Source organism: Nelumbo lutea, chromosome 4 (assembly GCF_056320005.1).
Source record: "Nelumbo lutea isolate HS-2025 chromosome 4, American lotus-T2T, whole genome shotgun sequence".
NCBI lineage: Eukaryota > Viridiplantae > Streptophyta > Magnoliopsida > Proteales > Nelumbonaceae > Nelumbo > Nelumbo lutea.
Window position 1 is genome coordinate 56463129 of NC_142687.1, and position 13604 is coordinate 56476732.

A 13604-nucleotide genomic window follows, 5' to 3' on the forward strand; every position below is an offset into this window, starting at 1 on the left:
ACTCTCTGTATTAACATATGATGTACTTATCATTCCACTAAGAACCTTTTCTCTCACAAAGTGACAATCAACCTCTATGTGTTTTGTTCTCTCATGAAAAACTAGGTTAGAGAAGATGTGAACTGTAGCTTGGTTGTCACAATATAGCTTCATCGAAGTGGTAATCGAGTACCCCATCTCCTATAGGAGATTTCTCAGCCACACTAGTTCACAAGTTGTATGTGCCATGGCTCTATATTCCGCTTCTACACTACTTCTTACCACCACAGTCTGCTTCTTGCTCTTCCATGTCACCAAGTTACCCCCAAGGAAAGTACAATAACCTGTAGTGGACCTTCTGTCAGATAAAGATCCAGCCCAATCAACATATGTGTATCCCTCTATTTCAATATTTCCATCACTCTTATATAGAAAGCCACAACCAAGAGCTCCCTTCAAATACCTTACAATCCTTAGGACCACATCCCAATGCGGAACCCGAAGATTCTGCATAAATTGACTCACCACACTCACTACAAATGAGATATCTGGTCGAGTGATAGTTAGGTAGTTTAGCTTTCCCACCAACCTTCTATACCTTCCTGGATCTTCAAACTCCTCACCTGTATCACTGCTCAACTTGACATTCAATTCCATGGGTGTTTCCACTGGTTTGGCACCCAATAAGCCTGTCTCCTCCAATAGATTAAGTACATATTTCCTCTACTACAAATTAATACCATACTTGGAACTTGCCACTTCTATCCCTAAGAAGTATTTTAATTTGCCAATGTCTTTTGTTTGAAAATAATCATGCAGAAATGTTTTTAACTTGTCAATCCTAGGCCTACCACTGCCAGTAATAACAATATCATCAATATAAACCACTAACAAAATCTTCCCCGCATCAGAATCATAGTTGACTACTAAATGGTCAACCTGACACTGTTTCATGCCAAACTTCTTTACGACTTCACTGAATCTGCCAAACCAAGCGCGGGGGGACTGTTTAAGTCCATAAATAGCTTTCTTGAGCCTACACACCTTACCATCCTCCCCTTGAGCAACAAACCCAGGTGGTTGCTCCATATACACCTCTTCAAGAAAATCACCATGCAAAAAGGCGTTCTTAATATCAAGCTAAAACAAGGGCCAATCATGTATAGCAGCTAGGGAGATCAAAACACGAACAAAACCAATCTTGGCAACAGGAGAGGTCTCTATGTAGTCAATACCATATAATATAACTGTTAATAACCCTTGGCAACCAATTGATCTTTCAATCTTTCAACACTACCATCAGGCAAATACTTGACCGTATATACCCACTTACATCCTATAGTATGCTTACCTGGGGGAAGAGTGGTGAGATCCCACGTATGATTATGAGCTAGAGCATAGAGTTCTTCCATCGCCTGACGCCAACCCAGAGAGATAAGGGCTTCCTGGACATCCTTAGGAATAGAAACAAAAGATAACAACGAAACAAATTGTCGATGGGAAGGAGATAGGTGAGAAACAAAAACATAATTGGAGATAGGATGAAAGGTACAACTACGTTTACCTTTTCGCTGGGCAATGGGAAGGTCAAGGTCAGAAACGAGGGGTGATGGTGTTGCGGAAGTCACTTCTGGATCCGTCGACGGTGAAGAATCTGGAGGGGCCAGTGCATGTTGATGCGTATATACTTGATGGATAGGTGGCCGTGTAGGAGGAAGTGGCACCGGAGGTGAAGACTTAGGCGCAGTTGGAACAAGAGGAATGGGGTCTGTGATAGAAACTGGAAGCAGAAGGAAAGGAGAGACATCTGACCCAGAAAAGAACGGAACCGACTCAAAGAAGGTAACATCGGGACACAAAACAACGCTGAGAACTAGGATTGTAACACTTGTACCCTTTCTGGGTCCTAGAATAGCCAAGAAAGATGCACTTCGTAGATCGTGCATCTAGTTTGTCTAGTTCGGGACCAAGATTATGAACAAAGCACACACACCCAAAAACCCGAGGAGTAAGAGGAAAATGAGACAATGTAGGAAACAAAACAGTAAAGGGAGATTGACCATCAAGGATGGACATAGGCATTCTGTTAATAAGAAAGAAAGATGTAAGCACAACATCACTCCAAAAACGTCTGGGTACATTCATATGGTGCAATAGGGATCAAGCGGCTTCTAAGAAATGGCAATTTTTCCGTTCAGCTACCCCATTTTGTTGGAGGTGTAAGAGCAAGAGGTTTGATGAATAATACCATATTGTTCTAAATATTGCTGAAAGGGTGTATAAAAATATTCTCGGCCATTATCTTAACGTAGGATCTTAATGTGAATACCAAATTGAGTGCTGATTTCAGCATGAAATTTTTGGAAAATAGAAAATAATTCACTTCTTTTTTTCATAAGATAAAGCCATGTCATCCTTGAATAATCGTCAACAAAAATAACAAAGTACTTGTATCCATTGTGTAACACTACTTTATTTGGACCCCAAATGTCCGAATGGACCAAAGAAAAAGGACTCGACCTATGATAATCGACTCTAGGACTGAAGGAAACCTGATGATGTTTCCCATACTGACACGACTCACAATCCAAAGTAAAAAGACGACTCAATTCTGGAACAAGTTGCTTAAGTTCTTTAAGAAACGGGTGCCCAAGTCTGCAACGCCATTGGAAAGGGGTGAGAGACGACTGAAGAGCTATTGAAGAACCACTAACACCACCACCATCAAGGTAATACAACCCACCAACTTCATGCCCTCCACCAATCTTCATTCCCGTCTTGAGATCGTGAAATACACAAGATGAAGGGTAAAAGGTGATAGAGCAATTAAGAGACGTGGTCAATTTACTAACAAACATAAGATTAAAATGAAATTTGGGTACATACAAAACTGAAGACAAAGATAATGAACCAATTTTAACATCACCAATACCACTTATGGAAGAAGTGGAACCATTAGCAACAGTGACAGTGTTGGTCGTAGAGGATGAAGAAAGTGAAGAGAACACACTTGGAGTCCCAGTCATGTGATCGGAAGCTCTAGAATCAATGATCCAGTGGGAGGGTTTGGATGCCAAACAAGCCATACCTGAGTGGGCAAGCGTAGTTGTACTAGGCTGAGAAGTAGCCTGGATCAACCACTCATATTCAATACGAGAAATACTCATCATCTCCTGTCCGGAGGCATCTATAGGTGAAGGTGTCAGACCGGTTTGTTGACTCCCTTATTCCATATCACCACTTTCCATTGCATGATATCCCCGGGATGATGGTGGGCCATGTAGATCATAGCAAAAATTAATAGTGTGCCCATCCATACCACAATGCGTACACTTTCTCGGACCATGATTATGTCTTCTACCACGAGCTCCCCCTGAATCTCGACCGCCAACACACCCACCACCATGACTGTGCATGTGTCCACCTTTACCACCACGGCCTGGCTGGCCCTGATGAGTTACTCCTCTACCACCACAGCCACCCCCTCTAGCCACTACAAGGGCAGTCCTATCGGATATGGTTGGGTTCTCTGGAGAAATAACAGAAATCCTCCAGAGACGGGCAAACACCTCCTCGAGAGAGGGGAGGGCAGACCCACCTAGCATCTAAGCCCTCACTAGTTCATATTCAGGCTTCAATCCCACTAGAAATTTGGTTACATCTAGCTGCTCTCTCTGTTGTTGCTGAATTTTAACATCAGATGTAAGGGGGTGATATGCACTCGACTCATTCCTCAAATTTCTCAGACTAGCATAATACTCTTCAAGACTCTGGTTACCTTGCTGCAGACTAAAATACTCTTAATAGAGCTAATATACTCTGGTGGTGTTATCCTGTCCTAAATAAAGCTTCCTTGCATGATCCCAAATTTCCTTGGTTGTGTCTAAGAACATGAAGTTTACACTAATCTTAGGTTCCATACTGTTCCACAGCCAAGTCATAATCTGTGCATCTTCTTGCTCCCAATCACCATACTCCTGGGAATCAACTGGGGGTTTTTCTTCTCTTATATGCTTTGCTTTTTTCTTGGCTCTGAGAAACACTTCAACAGATTTGGCCCAAGGTATGTAATTTTCTCCATTCAATTTAATTGAGGTCATTTGTACATTCAAGTAGTCTTGGGGGATCATAACTGACTTATGTTCATTATCGCCCATGGCTGTAATTCTGTTTTTGTTTGTTTCAACTTGCCTTACCCAATAACCACTACACTGTACTTCACTCCTCAAGTTAATCACTCACCACCATATGACTGACCATTGCTGAAACATACATTGTCACAGGTTTCAGCAATGTTAACCTCTACTATTGTCTCTTTCGGCACCTCACAAACACATCACACACGAGTACCACACATCTGAACTTGCTACCATACGACTGATACTAAGCTTCACTTACCACACATCTGCACCTACCACACATCTGCACCATACAACTGATACTAATCTGAACCACACATCTGCACCTACCACGAAACCTACGGTTGCAGCTCTCTTCGTTCCATTGAGTAGAGGGTTCTCTACCAATCACCTGAAACCACAGCTTTACACCCAACCGAACACATTAAAAACTCCAAAATGAAGATATGGCAACTCCTTTTCAGCCCTTTTTTCGAAAATCCAAAAAAAAAGAGAAGAAAAATGAGAGATTACGAATAGAACAGATCTGGACCGACTTAACCTGGCTCTGATACCATGTGACGATTTCAGTTTCAGATCTTAACTTGATGTAGAAAAGAAGTAAAAGAGAGAGAGAGAGGGAGAGAAGAGGAGAAATCGAAGAAGAAAAACCTGTTCGAACCCAAGAGAAGAGAATAGTTCTCATTCTCTCTTAGGTCGGCCAGGATATATAGATTACTAAAATGAATAGAAAAAGACTTTTATGCCCCTATTTAAGTTGGGACACATCAGCACTCACTAAAAGACATAACACCATATTAATAAAACATAATTGACTATTCTACCCTTCTTTACTCGACACTAACAGGTTGCAAAAGAGTACACTCAAACCTGTGGCATTGATTACTTAGAGACCTTTGCACCAGTTGGAAAGATGACTTCTGTTCGGATCCTTCTCTCTCTCTGAATGGGGATTTGCAAGAAAGAGTGTATATGGATCTTCCTGTTGGTTTCTACAGTGATGCTGAAAAGGGGAAGGTATGTAGATTGAAGAAGTCACTTTATGGTTTAAAACAGTCTCCCAAAGCATGGTTTGATAGGTTAAGGAAGGCTTTGATTGTTTTTGGCTACACTCAGACTCAATCAGGCCATACTTTGTGAAGCGGATGGGGTCCTTGATGTTAGTTCGGATTGTTTATGTGAATGATATTGTAGCTACAGGAAATGACCTGAGTGAGATTGACAGTTTGAAGAAGAATCTGCATAGAGAATTTGAAATTAAGGATCTTGGGGAGCTGAGGTATTTCTTTGGCATTGAGGTTGCAAGATCAAAGCATGGAATTTTTATTTCTCAGAGGAAGTATGTTTTGGACTTTTTACAAGAAATAGGGAAACTTGGAACAAAGGCAGCCAGTACTCCCATTGATCAGAATCATAGAATTAATGCACCAAAAGGTGAGTTGGTAAAGGACATTAGAAGACATCAGAAACTTGTGGGGTGGCTGCTATATTTATGTATGACAAGACTAGACATCTCCTATGCAGTGAGTGTGGTGAGTCAATGCATGCATTCCCCACGAGTACAGCATTGGGAGGCTGTTGACAGGATTCTTGCTTATCTGAAGGGACACCGAGGCAGAGGTATACTATTTGCTTACCATGGACAGTTGAAGCTAGAGACTTATACAGATGTTGATTGGGCAGGATATCTTGATCATAGGAGATCTACATCAGGAGTTTGCACTCTTATTGGGGGTAATCTAATCTCGTGGAAAAGTAAGAAACAGACAGTTGTGGCAAGGTCAAGTGCAGAAGCTGAATATAGAGCCATGGCACATGGAGTTTCAGAGCTTCTCTGGATCCGTTCCTTGTTAGGAGAGATTGGTGTTGAGGCAGAAGAACGTATGATGTTGTACTATGATAATCAGGCAGCAATTAACATTGCCCACAACCCAATTAAGCATGACAGGACAAAGCACATTGAAGTGGATAGACATTTCACAAGAGAAAGGGTGACTTCAGGGGAAGTTTGTCTCCCATACATTACTTTTGATTTGTAGCTTGCTGATGTTCTTACAAAAGGTGTTGCAAGGAACAAGTTGGAGCATGATCTACACGGCCGATTTTAAGTTATTGGGCCCAGCCTTTTATTTTTTTATTTTTAAGTTGTTAAGTTAGGAAATTATTGGGCCTTAGGCCCATTAGTTTATGTTATTTTAAGTTGTGACTGTTCGGCTACTTAAAGTAGCCGCCCTACTAAGGGTATTCTTGCAATCTTCCATTCTTTTATTTTAAGTATATAAATCAAGAGGGGTTGGTGGCCAGACTAATTCAATTCTGGCGACATCCCACTCTCGTTTCTTCTCCTCTCTTCTTCTTTACTGCTGAAACCTTTCAACTTCTACTTTTCTTCACAAGGCATTCATCTAAAACTGTTATCAGCAATTTCTACTCAAACAGTGGGAAAAGAAATGAGAATGGGAAATGTTGAAATGAAAATGTACCTCCTCACAGAGTGAACAGAGGGGCAGGTGAGAAGTCAGTGGGAGAGCAACTAGCACCCATCAAGGCCGAGTATGAGAAGTATGGCTGAAGTGCCATCTCCTCCTTTGTTCTTCTTACATCTTCTTCTTTCTATGGTGAATATTTCAAATAGTGTCCAAGTCTGAAGAGGAAGTCTCTACTTTCTTGAAGTCTGAATACAAGTCAGATTTAGAATCCAACTACGAATTGGAAGTTGCTATCTTGGGTCCATAAAAGAGTTGTAACAGGTCTTGTAGAAAACACTATTCTATATTTATTGTTTTTCCCCACTAAGGACTGAATAAAGAATTTTTTTTTCTATTTTTGTCATAGATAGCAGTTATAGTAGAAGTGATCCTTGCTTCCTCTTCTATTTTCTCTTGTTAATACTTGTAGCTTAAGTCTATTGTTGCATAGATGCATTTTTGTAAATTTGTTTATAAGCAAATAGGCATGTACATATTCAGGAAGTTTCTTGGTAACATTGTCAACCATATAATTCTTAATATGGTTAACAGAATGTATAATATAAATTTATGTATGTATAAATGTATTTATGTACATTTTCTTATACAGGAAACAATCTTGATAACATTGTCAACCATATAATAATTAAAATGCCTTGCTGCCACTATAATTCAGGTTTTATCTGTGGCATTAGATGAATGGTCTAATGATGACATTGACGCCATGGTTGAAGTTGGTGGAAATTCTTCAGCTAATGCAATCTATGAGGCTTTTATTCCTCAAGGTTACTTTAAGCCCAGACCAGATTCAAGTCATGAGGAACGTATGAAATTCATCAGGTGAATGGTTTCTGACCACAGAACTCTCTATCTTTCTCTCTCAAACTTATTTCTGTTATTTATTTTGTTAGCAGGATGGTTTAGGAAAAGCTTTATGTGATGAGTTCATTAAACTAATTTCTGTATCATGATGGACATACAAGTTCATATTCCCTATTTCTTATAGTGTGGCAATCTCCTATGATGAATTAGATCACTTAATAGTAATCTTTTATGGATGGACTTTGTCTAGAAAATTATAGTAAGCATACAGATAAAAGTGTTGTTTCTGTCCTTGTATATGAGTAGTTTATTTCATTATTCTCTATCTTTTCAGTTGATTCACATTTGTCTCAACCCCTCCTGACACCCCAGATAACCAGGACAATCATTAGCTTTTTTTAAACCTCAAACTTTACTCCAGGTGGAGGGGGCCACCTTAAAATTTTATTAAATAATGCGCTATTTTCAGAGAATATAGGGGAGGATGTAGCCCGCCTTGTCCTAAACCCGAATACAATACACTCATTGCACTCATAAAAAGAAAAAAACCCAAAGCTTATTTACAATGCAGTTTAGGAAGAGATGTAGCATCATCAATAAATAGAAACTGAATATGACATGGAAAAGAATTCTTGGAATCAAAAAGTAAACTATCCGCTACTGCATTCCCTTCTCGGAGAATGTGGGTGAAATCAATCTGCATGTCAACCATTATGCAATGTCATCGATCCATGTGAGAATAGTCCATTGGGGTGGGGAGGATCCTGAGAGCATGGTTCAAAGTATCGTTACATATCAGCCTGTATCAGCCGATATGTATCGTTCCGGGACCCTTTCGATATGCCTCTACAACGGGTGTATCCGGGGTCTGACCAGTTCAGGGGATGGAGGGGTCCTAGACCGTCTCCCCTGAACCAGTTTTGAAAATAAAATAAAAAAAAGGTAAAAAAACAAGTATCAAAATGCCCGATACGCCCCTACCGGTGTATCGGGCGTATCGATATTTTGAACCTTGCCTGAGAGGACCTGAATTACTACCTTGGAATCGCTATCAACAAGTCTTGTAATGCCCAGAGACTTGGCAAAAAATATAGCATCACGGATTGCTCTGCACTCAGCCACAATGTTGGTCATGAGACCACAGAAGGAAGCAAAAGCAAACATAAACTGTCCATATTCATTGCTGAAGATACCTTAATCTTCAGATGACAAGTCTGGCTTTTGGGTGTCAGGTCTGCATAACTCTAACATTCAAAGTTTCTAGAATCAGCTGTTCCACGAAACTTGGTCCGTGTTTGGGATTGGACCAATGAGTTTCATGAAACCATTTCAGCACCTTCAAGATTACAATGCATGCTGTTTCAGACTGGCCTTCATATTTACCTTTGCACCTCTCTTTCCAGATCTCCCAGATAATGAAGAGAAGGGTAGAAACAAAGATTTCTTTCACCTGAGAATGGCATCCCCTACCTTTGTTTAACCAGAAGAGAATTCTGTCCTTAGCCAACTGAATTTGAATGTGTGGGATGCCAAGCATGGTACTAAATGTAGTCCAAACTTTAGAGGCTAGTTTGCCAAAAAATAAGAAGATGATCTGTAGTCTATATTCTCTGGTTAGCACAGCAAACACAAGCTGAAACTAAAGGAAATAAGGAATGCCAAGGCCTTGTATACTATCATCTGGGGGAATATTCCCTCTCAATAACTTCCAATCAAAAAAAGATATTTTTGGGGGTATCCTTTTATTCCAAACCAGAGAACACCAAGACGTAGGAATGCCTATTTGATGAAGAGAGCTCCATGCTGACTTACATGAGAAGGTGAGATTCCAAAGCCACACATCCAAACCATCTTTAATAGTGACCAGTAGAGAAGTAAGATAAGCCAAAATATGAGGCAGAAGATTATTTTCAATTCTATCCCAATGCCAAATTCCATCTCTGTCTAAAATATCATTGATTTTCAAACCAGGATTTGAGAGGGGATTGAGCGCAAACCTAAAAAGAGGCTCATTCCCCCACCAATTTTCAAGCCAAAAAGAGATATTACCAGAAAAAGATATGCCAAGTGCTGCAATTAAAAAAATAATCAAGCATACCCATGGTAGTTTTACAAGTTGAGGAGTCTTTGTAGTCTCCCTGCAAGTGCCATTTAGAATAAAACTTTGCTCTGAAGTAGTTGGCCCAGCAGCTATCTTGTCTCAAAACTCGCCATAGCGATTTCAGTCTATTGACTTTGTTGAGATCAGCTAGACTTCTTATACCTAAATCACCCTCTTCCATAGGCTTACAAACATTAGAGTGATTTAAAAGGCACACCTAGGTGCACAGGTGAGGTGCATTAGCGCATTAGACAAAGCTCCGAGAACCCCCTATTTACTAATGTTGTTCATTCATTCATCCTAATAAAATATCTTCTTAAAAAGCAATTAAAATTATAAAATCATTGTTTTTGTGTGAAAATTAAGAATATAAGACCCTAACATGGACTTGTTTGGATTTGCCTCGAAGGGTGTGAGACAAAGGCGGTTTGTAGAATGAGGAATGTAATATGTTTTACATCACATTAGCTACTTCAATCAATGCAATTGAGGAAAAAAAAAGAGATTGTGGGTTACATGCTTGAAAATGTTTTATATGTTTGATTTTATTTTTAAATTTTCATTTGACTACACTTTACATGTTACGTTTATGTATTTAATTTTAGATAATAGGTTTTATAAAACATTAATTTTAAAATTTAAGTTTATATTTTTTATTAATATTATGTTTAATATTTTTTATTTTTTTGCATTTTTTGAATTTTTTGACACTTTTTTTATTTTTAGCATTTTTTTGTATTTTTGTGCCTTACTTCAAAAAGATGCCCATCTCGCCTTGCACTTTTAAAACATTGCATTAGACCAAGTAAACCAACTATGTTTGGAATCTTCCTCAGACCCGGTCCACAGGAAATGCTTGAATTTGTGCTCCAAGCTTCATATGATAGACTTAGGAATATCAATGGCCATTAACAGGTGCATCGGCACTGAGAGGAGGCCATGCTTTAACAGAATGATTCTTCCTCCAGTTAAGAGTAATTTCCCCTTCCAGGATTCAATTTTTGCATTTATTTTCTGCATCAAATTATCAAACATATATAGCCTTGCCTTGCCTTTGTGGGAGGGTAACCTCTTGGCACATCATAAATCAGATCTAGATTGTTAGTAACTGAGAAAACTTCTGCTCAACACCTCTTCAGCAATGATAAAAAGGTAGGGAGACAAGGGGTCCCCCTACCTAAGGCCTCTGGTGGATTTAAAGTAGCCATGCAAAGTGCCTTCAACTTTAATAGAGAACCAGCAACTGCAGACAACTTTGCAGGTCATAGAAATCCAATCATTAGAGAAACCAAATTTAGATAGCACCATAAAAAGGAAGTTCCAATCAAGCCTATAACAGGCTTTTAACAAATCCAATTTAATGATAACATTATTTCCCCTAACTTTTACGACCAATCTCCTGAGTCAACTCCTGAGCAAAATTGATGTTATCAAGGATGTTTCACCCCTTGATAAAACCAACCTGCTGAGGGGAAATTAATTTGTGCCGAAGGCCACTAAGTCTATCAACCATGATCTTGGAGATAATTTTGTAAGAGAAATTACAAACACTGATAGGTCTATAATCAGAAAAAATTTTGCGGGTTCTGGCATTTAGGAATTTAGCAAATATAAGCAGAAGTGTAACTCAAAGGGAGATCCATACCATTGAAAACATCTGTAATAGCTGTCGTAATGTCTTTGCAAATGATATCCCAACAAGAAGTGTAAAAGTATCCGGTGAAACCATCGGGGCCAGGAGCCAAATCCTTACAGAGAGAGAAAACTGCCGATTTAATTTCCTCAGCTGTAGGAGAGAGGAGAAGCTGTAAATTCTCCGTTTCTGTCATAGTAGAGGGAATAACATCAAGTAGGCCTTCAGGTATATGACACTGTTCTGCTGAGAGAATATTTTCAAAATACTGGATACCCTCTGAAATATTTTGATCCTGAGTAAGAGGTTTCTGGCCAGTGGGCCAAGGTGAGATATGTAAAATATCAAGAAATAAACTGATTTTAAGTATTTTTGGTGATTACTAACATAATTTCAGTCATGTTAATTATGTAGATCTAAGTATGAGCTTCAAGAATTTTTGAAACCAAGCCTGCGGATTGTCTCACTTCCTGCTGCTACTACGAGGAGCACTCTCCGGAGTACTCTTTCTAGAAAGATTATCGACACTTTTCGAAGTTCAAACACATCAACTGAAATGGTAATTGCTTACTAATATAATAGTTCTTTCACTCTATATGTGGCACTGGATGCAGCCACTTCTATATGTGGCACTGGATGCAAGTCACATCTTGCACAAATTGAATAACATTGTTTACATTTTTCCTGAGGAAATTATGATTTATATAAATCTAGAACACAGGAAAAAGATGGTATGGTATTGTTTTCTTGATAGAGCACAATTTCTAGAGAGCATTTCTTGCTGGCCCCATATAGTTGGGGTTAAGGTTGAGTTTAGCTGAGCAACACAAAAAAGAGAGAGTGATAAAAACCAATTCACTGTATTGATATCTTGCAGGTGTTTCTGTATATGCATATTATAGTGGGAATAGTGGTGAGACATTCCTACTGTATGGTCAATCTATGCTGTTTCTTATTCCACATCAACAGATAATGAAATTAACTCAACATGTCATAAACTCAACTATGTGCTGCAGAGCTGTCCCTATGTGAGATTAATCATCCAAAACATAGTTTTTTATTTTTCAATAGAGAAAGTTCTCAGAGTTTAGATTGGATTCATGGAAAAAAGATTTGAGATTGAAATTTTCCTGGGGATTACAGGGTTAGTGGTGATGAGAACATGGAATATTCTTGTTTGCATAAACTGTTTTCTAAATGACTTGACTAGAAAGCAACACTGGCTATTATGCATGAATTTTGATTGCTTTAATTCTTATACTTTTGAAATTGCAAACAGGATGGTATGAAGGAATTCATTGGCTTACTCAAGGTCAAAGTCATAAAAGGCACAAATTTGGCTATTAGAGATATGCTGTCTAGTGATCCTTATGTTGTCCTGACTCTTGGGAAGCAGGTTAGCTGCTAGTTCTATTTCATTTCTTATCCTTTGGGTCAACTGTGGGGATGGTATATGATGCATTACACATAAATCCCATTCATGTATTCGTGGACTTTGGACTATTTACTCCATGTTCTGAATAGTCCAAGGAACACATTAAATCTGATGATTATTGTCATTTGATTGGGGTCAAACAGTGGATCCACATTTGTTATATGTCACTACGTTTGTTGCTCTTTTTGTAACCCGGTGCCATTAGCTAGAAAGTTGTTATTTCATTTTCAGTTTGTCATAATTCTCTCTTATAATAAACACTTGGAATTTCTGTAGAAGGCCCAGACACAAGTAATAAATAGCAACTTGAATCCAATTTGGAATGAGGAGCTCTTGCTTTCAGTTCCTCAGAGTTGTAACGCCATAAAACTGGTGAGCCTCCATTAAGTCTTGGATTTTACATTTGTTCCAAAATTCTAGTTTCCATAAAAGATGCATCTCTCTATTCTCTTACAGTTTTTAGTTTGCTTCCTCTATTAAAACCATATTTTTTACATTTTTTCCTTCTCTTGCTGCATCCATTGAAACCATATTCTAACTAGTGTTTTTCTTCAACTAGAAAATGAACTCATGAAAAATGATGGATACTGATTCTACTATTAATACTTCAATGATACCTTAGTATGATACTTTTAATGGGGGCTCTTTTTCCATATAATCAAATGAATGGTTGCTTTTAACACTTTGTTCCTTTTCCTAAATATTGAAGCATTTATATTAGGAGGAAAAGGAATGTATATCGATTGAAAAAAAATTAAAAACGGAACCTTGTGTTTACCTTTAGATGGGCATTATATATTTGGTATACAAACAAGCTGAATTCCTTAATTCAGATATGAGTACAGATCTAAAACTTAACAGTTTAAGAGTAAATCAACTGAAAACAGTGCAGAAAAGAGCAGGAAGAAGAAGAAGAAGAAGATAAAGAGTTGTAAGTTAGAGGTTTCCATATAGCAACAGTATAATAAAAGGCAGCCCACATTCTAATAGACCAATTCTATTCGAGTATGGCATCAACTAGATAATT

General features: G+C 38.6%; 2 protein-coding genes across 10 annotated transcripts in view; one reads left to right on the top strand and one right to left on the bottom strand.

The window, feature by feature from the left end:
• LOC148860726 (ADP-ribosylation factor GTPase-activating protein AGD12-like) overlaps positions 1-13604 on the top strand; it is a 102827-nt gene that overhangs the window by 82141 nt on the left and 7082 nt on the right. For all 9 annotated transcript variants that reach the window (XM_088986101.1, XM_088986100.1, XM_088986098.1 and 6 more), the window contains 4 exons: positions 7263-7426; positions 11557-11701; positions 12422-12538; positions 12854-12949. In XM_088986101.1, the coding sequence (XP_088842227.1) occupies positions 7263-7426; positions 11557-11701; positions 12422-12538; positions 12854-12949 (522 nt within the window). The remainder of the gene's footprint in view (positions 1-7262; positions 7427-11556; positions 11702-12421; positions 12539-12853; positions 12950-13604) is intronic.
• The window catches only part of LOC148860727 (uncharacterized), a 79322-nt gene that overhangs the window by 59000 nt on the left and 6718 nt on the right, over positions 1-13604 (bottom strand). The window contains exon 2 of the mRNA XM_088986106.1: positions 11155-11331. Within this exon, the coding sequence (XP_088842232.1) occupies positions 11155-11331 (177 nt within the window). The remainder of the gene's footprint in view (positions 1-11154; positions 11332-13604) is intronic.